This window comes from Amphibalanus amphitrite, unplaced genomic scaffold (genome assembly GCF_019059575.1).
Source record: "Amphibalanus amphitrite isolate SeventyFive unplaced genomic scaffold, NRLGWU_Aamphi_draft 000680F_arrow, whole genome shotgun sequence".
In the NCBI taxonomy this organism is placed as follows: Eukaryota; Metazoa; Arthropoda; class Thecostraca; order Balanomorpha; family Balanidae; genus Amphibalanus; species Amphibalanus amphitrite.
In genome coordinates, this window is record NW_024882174.1 from 127,380 (window position 1) to 140,366 (window position 12,987).

Consider the following 12,987-nt stretch of genomic DNA (forward strand, 5'->3'; position numbering starts at 1 on the left):
CTTCTATCTATGTATGTAGGACACTCCACAGTGCACGTTCAGCCAGCCCCCTGTATCTGAGCCCACCGTCGTCAGCCTGCGTCTGGTCGTTGACAAAGTCCGGCAGCGGCTGCCGCAGCGTGAACAGCAGCCAGTCGCCGAACGCGTTCGACTTGATGATGCGCAGCGGGAGGAGGGACACCAGGTCCAGCACGCTGTGGAAGCCGAGCTCCGACAGCGCCAGGTCGCTGCCCGTCCTCAGCTAGGGGGGGGGGGGGGCACCCGGTCAGAAAGGTCAGACAGCTCCAGCTCACATCAAGAGTGGCGAAACCGCATCTACATTGCAGTTTGACACTTTTGGGGTATCTACTGTCGTGACTACGACCCGAGGTCACATCACGCTAGCATTCCAGTTTTGAAGGATCATACTTTATAACATGCGGCTTGACGACAGGGCCTCATTTCACCCCACAGCGTTTCCAGCCAGCCGGGCGGCATTCTCACCTGGTACTCTGAGGGCAGTTTGGAGCAGAGCAGACCGTTCGGGTGCTTCTCCAGGATAGTTTGTACAGTCTCTGAGATCGAGGCCAGCAGACTCTTTCTCTTCCCTGAAAAAAGAAACATTTCAAGTCACATTTTCGACTACCACAACGGGCTGGATAAGTCACCTAGCATCTCATCCATACTGAATACCCATATAACAATTGATGTTTACAGGGCAATGTTGTACTGAAGATCTTGAGCACAAAATTAACCGTGGTTAACGTGAGAATCCGGAGCTAGAGTAAGCCACCGCGCAATTTTCAGCATTCCAGCAACAAACTGAATGAAAAACGTCTGGTATTGAGAGCAAAGACTGAGACTAAAACAGCTGCAGTAATTACAGCAATCGAAGCTAGTTAGTCGCCGCACTATACATTTATAGAATAGATGTGCGAAGTGCATTATCATGCAGTGAGAAAGAAGAGTAGATACCGACAACATTAAAACGTGGAGGACATTGTGCACACATTCGGTATAACGGAAGCCACGAAATCTGAACGAGCCAGGTCCGAAGCCCCGAGTTAGGCTCTGAGACAAACAAGCGCTATAGACGGTACACAATACTGGCAGTGCGTTTGAAGCAACAGCCATCGCCTTGACAGGGGTAAAAAGGAGCCTGTTGATGACGATCTGCTGCTAGGAATTATCACTATTTTTAAGGGGATCAAGATCGTGTTAAGGGTCGGGAACAAAGGTTTCAATGTGGAACAAAGCCGCAGCCTTGACTTTGGTTGATAATTATCGATCGGCCGAAAACTGTCTTGAACTTCTCAGTACATTTCACATTCCAAGTTGGAGGATATTTCATAAATTCTTCATTTATCATGTTTCCCGAAAGAGTACAGGATAGATTAAGTGTATGCTAGTGGTCATGCAAGAAGGGGGGGGGGGCTGTAATTCAATTTCAATTAGTTCACCAGTTTCTGGGATAGAGTATCAAACAAAAAACAGACATGCGTCGACTTCAATAGCCTATGTATTACAAATGAAAAACAGCGACATATAGAATGCTAGACACGAGCCCAAGCACCACTAAGTGTCCTATACGCGAGATCACTCGGTGATATTAGTCTAGCTAGCAGGTACTCACAAGACATCACACGAATTAGATTATCTACAACACAGTCCATCTACAAAAGGGTGAGCGAAGAAGCAGTGGAGTGTCCCATACATACAACCCTGCATTCCACTCCCAGCACCGACGGCCGACACAATGTGCTGTGCGTTCGAGCCGTGTCTGAGGCGGCGTACCTTCCAGTTCCAGATCGGCGTCCGTGGGTCCGTCTGCCTCGGGGCTGACGACGCACCCGGCGGGGAGCGGGCCGGCCGCAGGATCCGTGTCGCCCCTCTCCGTCTCAGTCCGGCTGCAGTGGTCGGCAGCAGGGTCCGTGTCGCCCCTCTCCGTCCCAGTGCGCCGGCAGTGGTCGGTTGTAAGGTCCGTGTCGCCCCTCTCCGTCTTAGTCCGGCTGCAGAGCTCGGTTGTAAGGTTCGTATCGCCCCGCTCCGTCCCAGCCCGGCCGTAGGGTGCACCGCCCGGTGCCGGCGCCGTGGCCGTGTGAAAGGTGCGATGACCGCTGTCATGGTGACAGTCGCGGTCCGTCTCCACCTCCTCCGTTCGGCGACTGACGTCAATTTCAGCCCCCTCACCACTCAACTGACCCCGCTCCATGCGACTGTGAGTGTCTCCCTGTCCTGTTAGTTTAATTGTTTACATTCCTGATGTGCTGTATATGTATACGTAAATGTGCACGGTCTTGAGCATGCGCATGTGTCTCTGGTTTCCGCATGTGTTTGGCATGTGCATGTGCATCCCGCGCTATGCATCCCGTGCTATGCCTTACTCATACTGTCTTCATTTACCTTTCAGTTTGTGGTGGGGCTTAAATAAATGCACGCTCAAGAGATATTGATCTTTGTGAATTGAACATTGGTAGCAGAGCGTGGTTACAAGATGGCATCTAGAGATTTCAAAGCCCCACCACCTATGCGTCAAGATTTGCCATATTCAGAGTGGAAGCATGAGATCAAAGTGTGGAAAGCTTTCACTAGCTTGGAGAAGTCCAAGTTGGGACCAGCACTGTTCCTGTCCTTAAGTGGATCTGCCAGAGATGCAGCCCGTGAGGTGTCAATAGAGATTCTGAACAGTGATACTGGACTTGATGCTCTCATAGAGAAGTTGGACGAGTTGTTCTTGAAAGATGAGAACAATGCAGCCTTTGAGGCATATGATGCGTTCGAGAGATATGAGCGACCATCTGGCATGTCTGTGTTTGAGTACATCAACACATTTGAAAGACTGTATCAGAAGGCAAAGCACTACAAGCTGGAGTTGCCTGATGGTGTTCTAGCGTACAGACTCATTCGCAGTGCTAACCTTTCAGATGCACATCAACAGCTAGCAAGGGCAACTCTGCCGTCGCTCACATATGCAAACATGCAAACCCAGCTGAAGAAGATCTTCACAGACAGTAGTTCTCAGGGTGTGCCGTCAGCGAGAGTGGCAGTAAAAGTCGAGCCCGTGGATACAGTCGCAGAACCAGGGCTCGGCCAGGCGGCCGACACTCTCTTCGTTCAGCGAGGCAGAGCACAGAGTGTCGGACGAGGTTTCAACCGAAGAGGACGAAGTGGTGGACCGCGCTTCGCCTCACGACCGCCTCTGCGTGGCAGTGGGACTACCTGGACTTCACGTGGCGGCTCGAGAGATCCTGGATCTGCTGGACAATCCGCCAACCAGCGCACAAGGGCTAGATCTAGGCAGAATCCACGGGATTTAAGGGGTAATGTGACCACCTGTGCAGTGTGCAACTCTTGGTTTCACTGGGCCAGAGATTGCCCCGATCGCGGTGAGGTGTTCGAGGCGTCTGCTTGTGACGATGATAGCCATGACCCCACACAGGACGAGGAGGTATTCGTGACGTTGTTTGCGAGGGATACATGTGAAAGTGGACCAACTGAACGTTCAAAGACGGAGGGACTGCTGGGCGAAACACTAGGCTATGGTATCATCGATAGTGGATGTAGTAAGACCGTGTGTGGTGAGGTGTGGTACAAATGTCACTTGGATGCCATGTCTTCAGATGACGCGGAGCGAGTGGTAGAGGAGCCCAGCAGCACAACGTTTAGATTTGGGGATGGTGAGAAGGTTACTTCTCTAAAGAAAGTAACGTTTCCAGCACTGGTAGCCGGTAAGACGGTGCGCGTGGCTGCTGATGTGGTTCCCTATGAGATACCTTTACTCCTCAGCAAGGAGTCGCTGAAGAAGTGTGATGCGCTGCTAGATTTTTCCCGAGACACGGCGGTACTGTTTGACACTGAGGTCAAGCTATCTGTGACCTCAAATGGCCACTACATAGTACCTGTGGCGAAGTTTCATGTCGGTAGTGTGAGTGCCAGGCAGGACATAGAGCAGGTACTTTTTTGTTCAAAGTTTGAGGGTGCCAACGAGAAGGAGCGCATGCAAATAGCTAGGAAGTTGCATCGTCAGTTCGGTCATCCTAGGAGTGTGAAACTGCAGTCCCTGTGTCTTGATGCTGGCGTCCAGGACAAGGATTTCTTTCGCATGCTTGTCTCAGTGGAGGAAACCTGTGATGTATGTAAGAGGTATAGGAGATGTCTGCCCCGACCAGTGGTTGGTTTTGGGATGGCTCGCGACTTCAATGATGTCGTTGCGCTGGATCTAAAGCAGTGGGGACCTGGAGTATGGTTTTGCCACATGATAGATCTGGCCACGAGGTACAGTGCGTGCGTGGTAGTGAAAAACAAAGACAAGCAAACGATCCTGCGTGCAATCATGACTGAGTGGATAGCTAGGTTCGGGGCACCCGGTCAGTTCTTGTCTGATAATGGAGGTGAGTTCAACAATGAAGAGTTCCGAGAGATGGCCGAGGCGTTCAACATACGCGTGCGGACTACTGCTGCAGAATCCCCTTGGTCGAATGGGATCAATGAGAAGTACAACGGTATCATCGCCAGCACAGTGAAGAAGGTGATGGATGACACTCCATGCTCTCTCGAGGTTGCTCTGGCTTGGGCTGTGTCAGCCAAGAACTCTCTTGAGACTCACCTGGGATTCAGTCCTAATCAGCTTGTGTTTGGGCGAAATCCGAACAACCCGGCGTGTCTCCATGACAAACCTCCGGCTCTGGGACCTCCTTCCGGAAGTGATTTGGTGAGGACACACCTGAACGCCATGCATTCTGCCAGGCAGACGTTCATTCAGAACGAGTCGAGCGAGAAGTTGCAGAGAGCACTTCTTCACCAGGTCCGTCCCAGTGGTGAGAGGTTTTGCTCGGGTGATGTCGTCCTGTACCGACGTCACCAAGATGACAAGTGGCGAGGTCCAGGTGTCGTCATTGGACAGGAAAACAAGCAGATCCTGGTGAAACATGGCGGCGTGTACTACAGGTGTCACACAAGCGCTGTCGTGCGCGACACAAGTGAGCCGCGGGAACTGACAAAGCGAGGCCGGATGTCAACTTCGGATCCGGCTCCAGGGACCCAGAAGTTGGAGAAGATCAGTAGTGCTCCGATCCCGGAGTCTGCTGAAGACTCCGATGATGATGAGCAGAACTCCAGGTCTACTTCGTGTACGGTGTCTGGGGACGCAAGACAACGCCAGTTGGTGACGGTATCACCCACTGGCGGTCTGCAAGATGTCGAAGGCGGCTCTGGTTCGGAACCCGGATCGCTAGCTCAGGCTACCAGAGAGTCCAATGCCATGGACAGTGATGGTGGCTCTGGTCCGGAACCCAGTTCGCCAGCTCATGCCACCGGAGATTCCAGTGTCGTGGTCGGTGGTGGCGTCGTCGTTCGTGACAAACCCTCGATACCTCGCGCTAAGTCGCGCATTACCTATGTTCTTCGTGATTCCTCTGATTGGAAGAGTGCCACAGTCCTGAGTCGTGCTGGGAAAGCCAAAGGGAAGTACAAATCCTTTTTGAATGTTCTTGACGATGGTGATGAAGTTGGCAAATGTGTAGACTGGCGGGATGTTGATGACTGGAAGCCTTTGAATCAAGACGTACTGGTGTGCACCTCGGATGACATCATGGCGGCTAAATTGTGTGAGTTAGAAAACTGGGAAAAGAATGAGGTGTATTCCGCTGTTCCCGATGAAGGACAACACTGTATCAGCTGCCGCTGGGTGATAACTGAAAAAGGTAATCCTGATGGTAGCTCACGCATCAAGGCTCGACTTGTTGCCAGAGGTTTTGAGGAGGACACATCTGGAGTCCAGACTGACTCGCCAACGTGCGGGAAGGAGTCACTAAGGGTGGTGCTCGCCATTGCAGCCTCACAGAGTTGGAGCTGTCATAGTATCGACGTGAAGGCAGCGTTCCTTCAGGGTTCTCCTCTCGAACGCGAGGTGTTCTTGCGCCCGCCTTCTGAGGCTAACGCAGGGTCACATGTGTGGAAAATGAAGACGTGCGTGTATGGCCTGAATGATGCCAGCAGGTACTGGTACCTGCGTGTCAGACGGGAGCTCCTCGCACTGGGAATGGTGGCCAGCAAACTTGATGCGGCGCTTTTCTACTGGAGAGCTGAGGACGGCCTTGAGGGCATCATCACCTGTCATGTGGACGATTTCCTGTGGTGTGGTTCCTCAAGGTTCGAGAAGGAGGTGATCGAGAAGCTGCGGCAGGTCTTCCTCCTGGGTTCTGAGGAATCTGAAATCTTCAAGTACCTTGGGCTGCACATTCACCAGCAGTCTGATAAGGTGATCAAGGTTCACCAGATGCCGCAGGCTGAGGAGCTGCAAGAGCCAAATCTCTCACCAGAGAGGCGAATGCAGAAAGACAGTGAGCTCTCTCCTGCAGAGCTTACCCGCCTCCGTGGCGTGACAGGACAAATCAATTGGCTGGCCACGCAGACAAGACCAGATCTTTCATTTGATGTTTGTGATCTCTCTTGTTCCATTAGGGATCCAAAGGTAGCTGATCTACAAAGGGCTGCTAAGGTAGTTCGAAAGGCTCAGTCGGCGCGGGTTAGTCTGAAATATCCTCATCTGGACTTGTCACAGAGCTCGGTGGTAGTGTACAGCGATGCGAGTTACGGCAATCTTCCAGATGGGTCCTCGCAGGGAGGATACGTTGTGTTCCTTAGAGACAAAAGGGGAAGATGCGCGCCACTTGCCTGGTCTTCAGCAAAGATCAAGCGCATTGTGAGAAGTACGTTGGCTGCAGAGTGCATGGCACTTCAAGATGGTGCTGATGCAGCTGTCCTTTTGGCTGCGCTGATTTCTGAGGCACTGTATGACGGGTCAGGAGACATGAGTGTGATGTGCTACATAGACAGCAGAGGGCTGTACAGGGCACTGTACTCAACCAAGGCGGTGCAGGACAAGAGACTTCGGATTGACATAGCCAGGATTAGGCAGATGCTGGAAGTTGGCGAGGTGACCAGGGTCTGCTGGGTCGACAGTTCTCAGCAGCTGGCAGACAGTCTGACCAAGAGGACGGCATCTTCCAATGCTCTGTTAGACGTGCTGAAGACGGGTATTCTGTGAATCGGGTTAGGTGTCACTATGAGGATGACTACGGTATCGTTGTTGAAGGAGGTGTCGTTGAAGACCTGTTTTGTTGTGACTCGCGTATTGAACAAAAAAGATAAGGGGATGATTGTTAGTTTAATTGTTTACATTCCTGATGTGCTGTATATGTATACGTAAATGTGCACGGTCTTGAGCATGCGCATGTGTCTCTGGTTTCCGCATGTGTTTGGCATGTGCATGTGCATCCCGCGCTATGCATCCCGTGCTATGCCTTACTCATACTGTCTTCATTTACCTTTCAGTTTGTGGTGGGGCTTAAATAAATGCACGCTCAAGAGATATTGATCTTTGTGAATTGAACATGTCCGACGGGAGCACCGAGCAGCCCTTCAGCCGCTCCCGCTACAGACAACAGCCCGACTCCGTGGGCAGAGGCTTCGGCCAGTAGCGGCTCTTCAGCCAGTCGGCGTCCGATGTCTTGCGCAATGCTGCGTCGAAGCTCATTTTCTTCCTTTTTGAAGATGCCATCTTCCCGTTCCAGCAGCCCCCTCAGAGTCAGGATTTCCGATGACTCAACCCACTGTTTCACTGCGCGCATAATATCCATCTTGACTTTGTGTTCCCGTTTCTGCAGCCGTGAGTTGAGCTGAAGGTCCTCCATTGTTAAACGATGCTTTATCAAAAGGTTTGTGATCGCGACTTCGAATACGTCACGGTCAGGTTTAGAGGCCAAGTCATTCACATCTTTTGGTTTTATTGACTTGCTAGTATTAAAGGAAAAGGGCCACCTTCGCGAAATATGAAGATATCGTTGTTTTTCATTTTGACATTATTATTTTTCATTTTCTTTTTAAAACTGGTGCCAGAAGTGCACAATTCGCGAAAAAGTATTTAAAACTATTTAACACATTGGTACTATGTTGATACTCTCTACGGCACCTACTGTATGATGGCATAGCGATGACGTCACACTCAAGCCAATCAGCGTTCAGAAGACAGACTCGTCGGATTGTGTCAGATAAGCTGATTGGTAAAAGCTGAGCTGGTTGGAGCTGATTGGTAAAAAACCAAAGCCTCGCCGCGGGTGGCTGTATTGTCGGATAAGAACGCATTCCTGGGATAAGGACGCATTCCTGGCGTATTTTCTTTTAAAATTGCCGATAACTACGAATGGAGGCCGAAATCGGCCGTAAGGAGGTAGACTGAAAAGTTTTCGGACACGGGCTACAAGATGGCTATCTCAGTTTCAATCCCCATGTTAAAGGTGGCCCTTTTCCTTTAAGGTAGCAGCGTCTTCTAGACCTTCTTTTACGTCTATTGCACGGAGGACTTTCCGACTGACCCGCGTGGAGTTCTTTTTCTTCGCGCATGTCTCGTGTTATGCATTCATCCCCAATGTTCCCTTGATTCGGCAGCGATTCGCACGCAGTTACTATCCGAAATTGTCCACTGCGTGACGGCGTGCCAACTCCATCTGCAAACGCAGGACGCTGCACTTAAAGGAAACAGTTCACTTTCCTGAAATTAGTATTTTGCTATGGATTTATGATTTGTTATGCTCAAAATGATCAGAAAATAAAATAAAACCTTTTTGTAAAAACAACTATTTTCTATATTTTAATATAGGACGAACTATATTCTATGTAAAATAATGTTTGACGCGGAAGCTTATTACGCGTTGACCAATCATATTGCGTAGTTCAAACCTACGCATGCTGCATTGGCTGTAAGCAGCATGCTGATTGGCTGACGATGACGTGGCTGCATTCCTGTGCAAGGCACACATTCCTCTGCAAGGCACTCTTTTCGGAACGAGAAATGGAATATCTTCGTCTAGGGTGATCGTTGAGCCGTAAAAGCTCCTGATTTGTGCTAGTCTCAGCTCAAGCTACGAAACTGCTATTCCAGTTCAAAACCCCATGTTAAAAGTGAACTATTTCCTTTAAACGGTGCGAAAGTGACGTGGATGAAGGTTGATTTTTCCGGAAATAAATTTGTTCAAAAATAGTTGTTTTGAACAAGTTTTGTTCAAACGAATTTGTTCCAAAATTGTTTTAAAAAAATGAACAAGACTAGCTATGCTTGAAGCGTGACTTTGAGGTACCGAGAAGATTTGCCTAATACGGTCAACAGTTTCCACTTCAGAGACCGCAAACTTTTTTCCCCTCCATAGGCTCAAAACGTCGTGGAACAACTCATTACTGAAATATGCAATATGCATATTGCATATGCATTATGCACTGGGCAACTTGCGGGTTATGTCACATATAACCACTGTTATTCCAGAAAAATGTTAGCCCGATGGTCAAACTTCTTTCTACTTTCTATTTGGCGCTGTTTGAACGCATTACTCCAAGAGTAAGATCTATCAGATACGCAAACACTGTCTATTCCAACGGTCATTGGACGAAAAACATTTACCAATTATCAGCTAGGTGACTCGTCAAGGCGGCAGCGCTCTGCTACAAGCAACATAAAGGCCGCCCCGTACTGGACCTCGCATGCGGGTTGCGAGTTTTTGGGCTTTCGGGTTTCTTCAAAATCAAATAATACCAGTAAAACGCCTTTTGGGCGAAGAACGAGCGAGCGAGATAGTGAGCCCTGCACGTGCGGAAGGGCGAGAGGTTGCTTCCAACGGGCTTGCGCAAAGCACCCTTCTAACCGGTCGCTAGCGGTGTGCCAAATTTGAACGCAATCGGCCCAGCCGTTCATGAGATCTGGAAGCGGCATTCTGCACGTGCGCACGTGCAAACGGGGTCCAAACTGACTTTTGCACGGCACCCTACTAACTGGTCTCCAACCGTGTACCAAATTTGAGCGCAATCGGCCCAGCCGTTCTCGAGATCTGGAAGCGCCCCCTGCACGTGCGCACGTGCAGTAGCACCTTAACTGCAACACATGGGAATGCATTGCCTGGTGGGTGCCTACCTGTATGCCAAGTTTCAGCGAAATCGCCCCAGTAATTACCGAGTTATTAAAATGGGAACAAATTTGACACCTCTTATTGTTGTATTTTGCACGTGCACTGGGGGTGACCCACATGCATCGAGAGTATCCTATTTTGGGTAGAAGGGATGCTGCTACCCTACAAAAATTACCGCAAGTCAATCGCCCAAGCGGATGCTGAGATATGAGCCTCTCAAAATCACTACTTATGCAAAACAGCTTGAACAGCCTTGACTTTTCACGTGGCACGTGCCACGACGGTCACTGAGATGTATCAAAAGTAGTCAGTTACGGGGTAGAAGGGATGGGGCTACCTAACAAAAAAGACCGCAGGCCAATCGGTCCAGCGGTTGCTGAGATATAAGCCTCTCAAAAGCGTTACAGGCCGGGCCGGGCCGGGCCGGGCCGGGCCGCTCATACTGAGATTTTTCCGTTATATTGAAAAGACTCACTTCGCTCGCTGCGCTCGCTCGCTCGTAACAATCTAAGCTGAGTGACCCACACTACCATCTAAAAGCGAGTCTGCATGTTTCTAGCTTGCAAGCGACCTTGCATCGCATTCCAAAAGTTGATTTTGAATCAACTTTCGATTTTCCTCGCTGCGAGGTCTGCGAGTTCTGCGAGGTTTGCGGGTTTTTCGTTGGAGTCGAATTTTGGTTCGTTGCGCTGGTATTGCGACTATATGTAAGTTTCTGAAGGTGTTACGGCTTCACTGCATTCTGACTATGAAATTTCACTGCACTATGAAATATGAATTAGTATTACGCCCGCAAACTCAAAACCCGCAAACTCGCAACCCGCATGCGAGTTCCAGTGTGGGGCGGCCTGAGGCGGAAACGTTTCGTGAAACTAACTGAATTTTCATCAACCCCACCGAAAGTGATCTGTAAAAAAAACACACACACACACGCACCACGAAAGTGCAAATAGGTCAAACTGCTAAGCTGTGTTTGGATGAAAAACATTTATTCCGTATCAAACCAGCAATGCAACACATCAACTACCACATGCCCCTGAACAACAAGATACAAAACATGTTTCGAAACTTTAATAGCCCTAAGGCAATCACACCATAGCTATCAGTAAATTGTTTACCAGCTAACCCCATAAATGTTATAGCATCTACCCAAAACACTATCAAAATAAAAGCACTCTTCGCGATGTCGCAGATCACATATCAGATCAACAATATCAATAAAAATTGCACTTCTGCAAAATATAATCACTATGACATCTCTAACTCTTTGAATGGTAGGATCCAGCTGATTGGTTCATTGGTCATTGGTCCGATGGTTCAGATCATTGGTACGATGTCTGAGTGGCGGCCGGGGCCAGCTGGATGGGATGGCGATCACAGGTACCGCAGGAGGCCGACCAGCTCCTGGACGCCGCAGGGACCGCGCTCAGAGGCGGCCGCCACCTGGCGCTGCACCTCCCGCAGCACGGCCATCCGGGCGCGGTGCTCCCGGCGCCGCAGCTCGGCGTCGCGCCGGAGCTGCTCCAGCTCGGCGGAGGGCGCCGTCAGACGGCGCACCACCTCCCGCAGCACGGCCAGCCGGGCGCGGTGCTCCGCGGCGCGCAGCCGGGCCTCCTGGCGCAGCGCCGCCAGCCGCGCACGGTGCTCCGTCCACAGCAGCGCCGTGCGCAGCTGCAGGTAGCGCTCCTCGGGCTTGGACGCGGCGGCGGCGGCGGCTGGCTCGGCGTCCCGCTGCCCTCCTCCCCCGCCCAGCCGGCGCGCCCACCGCAGCAGCTCGGCGCGACTGCCGGCCGGCCGGCGCGCCCGCCGGCGGCCGCCGCGGCGCCTTGTCGGCGGGGGACCTGTCGACCCGCGCCGCGTTAGGGCACCGAGATCTGAAACACGACAGCGCCGGCTCAGCCAGCAGCCGTCCCGCGTCGGTATGTGAGCGGCGCTGATCCGTTGGCCACCGCCTCTCCGGTGACAGATCCTCTTCTAACCAGCACAGCCACACACTGGCCGTCCCGAGCCGCAGCGGCTCAGTCTCCGCCAACACAGAGAAAACGCACGGCAGCGAGCTGGCCCGCTTGCTGCTGAGGAGGAGCGTTTGAACAACGCCCTGCAGCTAAATCAGATTCATAATTCAGAATCATTCACTATGGTTTATTCACTTGAAGGCGCTCAACGAAATGTGGCTATTCATCCGAACGTTTAAATTTGAACAGCAGTCACAATACCCCGTTCTGAGCGATCTATCTGAAGAAGAAAAATCAGGAGGTGGTTAATATTTTAGTGCATATAAAATACATGCGTAAACGTTATACCAGCTGCCAGACTTCCCATCAGCGTCGCACTTACTTACCAACAGGGTAAGTAAGCATGTCGTGACATCATTAACGTTTAGCCAAAAGCCTCATGAAACGTATTCAAACTTTCAAACTTTCAACTTTCAAACTTCAAACTTTTCAAACTTTTCAACTCAACACGCTCTGGCGTGAAGGAAAGGATCTCATCGGTTCAAATGCGATGTCTTGATAAATCTGCTACTTGAATCCGATGAAAGTAAATATTGAGAATGCAATGTGCGTAACAAAACGGTCAAGTCATTCCAATGATTCCAATGTAACAAGCTGTTATCCAGGGAACCTCCGTTAATTACCCCTCTTCTGGCTGCACAAATCTTACAAACGATCCGTTATCCCAAGTACCATATGTACCGGTGCTGACTGACAGGTCGGTCCGTGTCCCCCTTTTCCCGACCTGTCCATACAATCACCGCTGACGGCCGATCGGCGCGACAAAGGGCCGTCCCCGCCCGCCACTATTGCCGACTGAATGGGCTGCCGGCCCGCGGCAGGCCTGTTTTCGGCTCGGCATTCCTTATTCTGCGGAGCGGACCGGTCACTCTCCGTCCGAGATGGGTCCGCTGATGGCCACTACTGTCACTCAAAAGTCCGGACCGGTCGGCAGGGAGGGGGAGGATCTCCTCGCGCTGGGATGGGGAGGGGGAGCACTCCCCGGCAGGTGAGACCTTGAGTGAGACCGTCCCCTCCTTGATCCGCTTACCTACCCC

At 51.1% G+C, this 12,987-nt stretch overlaps 1 protein-coding gene across 2 annotated transcripts in view; it reads right to left on the minus strand.

The window, feature by feature from the left end:
* Nucleotides 1-12,987, minus strand: part of LOC122364512 (tudor domain-containing protein 5-like) — a 42,623-nt gene that overhangs the window by 14,291 nt on the left and 15,345 nt on the right. For both annotated transcript variants that reach the window (XM_043334945.1, XM_043334944.1), the window contains 2 exons: nt 484-587; nt 67-241 (listed from right to left, as the gene is read on the minus strand). In XM_043334945.1, coding sequence (XP_043190880.1) covers nt 67-241; nt 484-587 — 279 coding nt within the window. The remainder of the gene's footprint in view (nt 1-66; nt 242-483; nt 588-12,987) is intronic.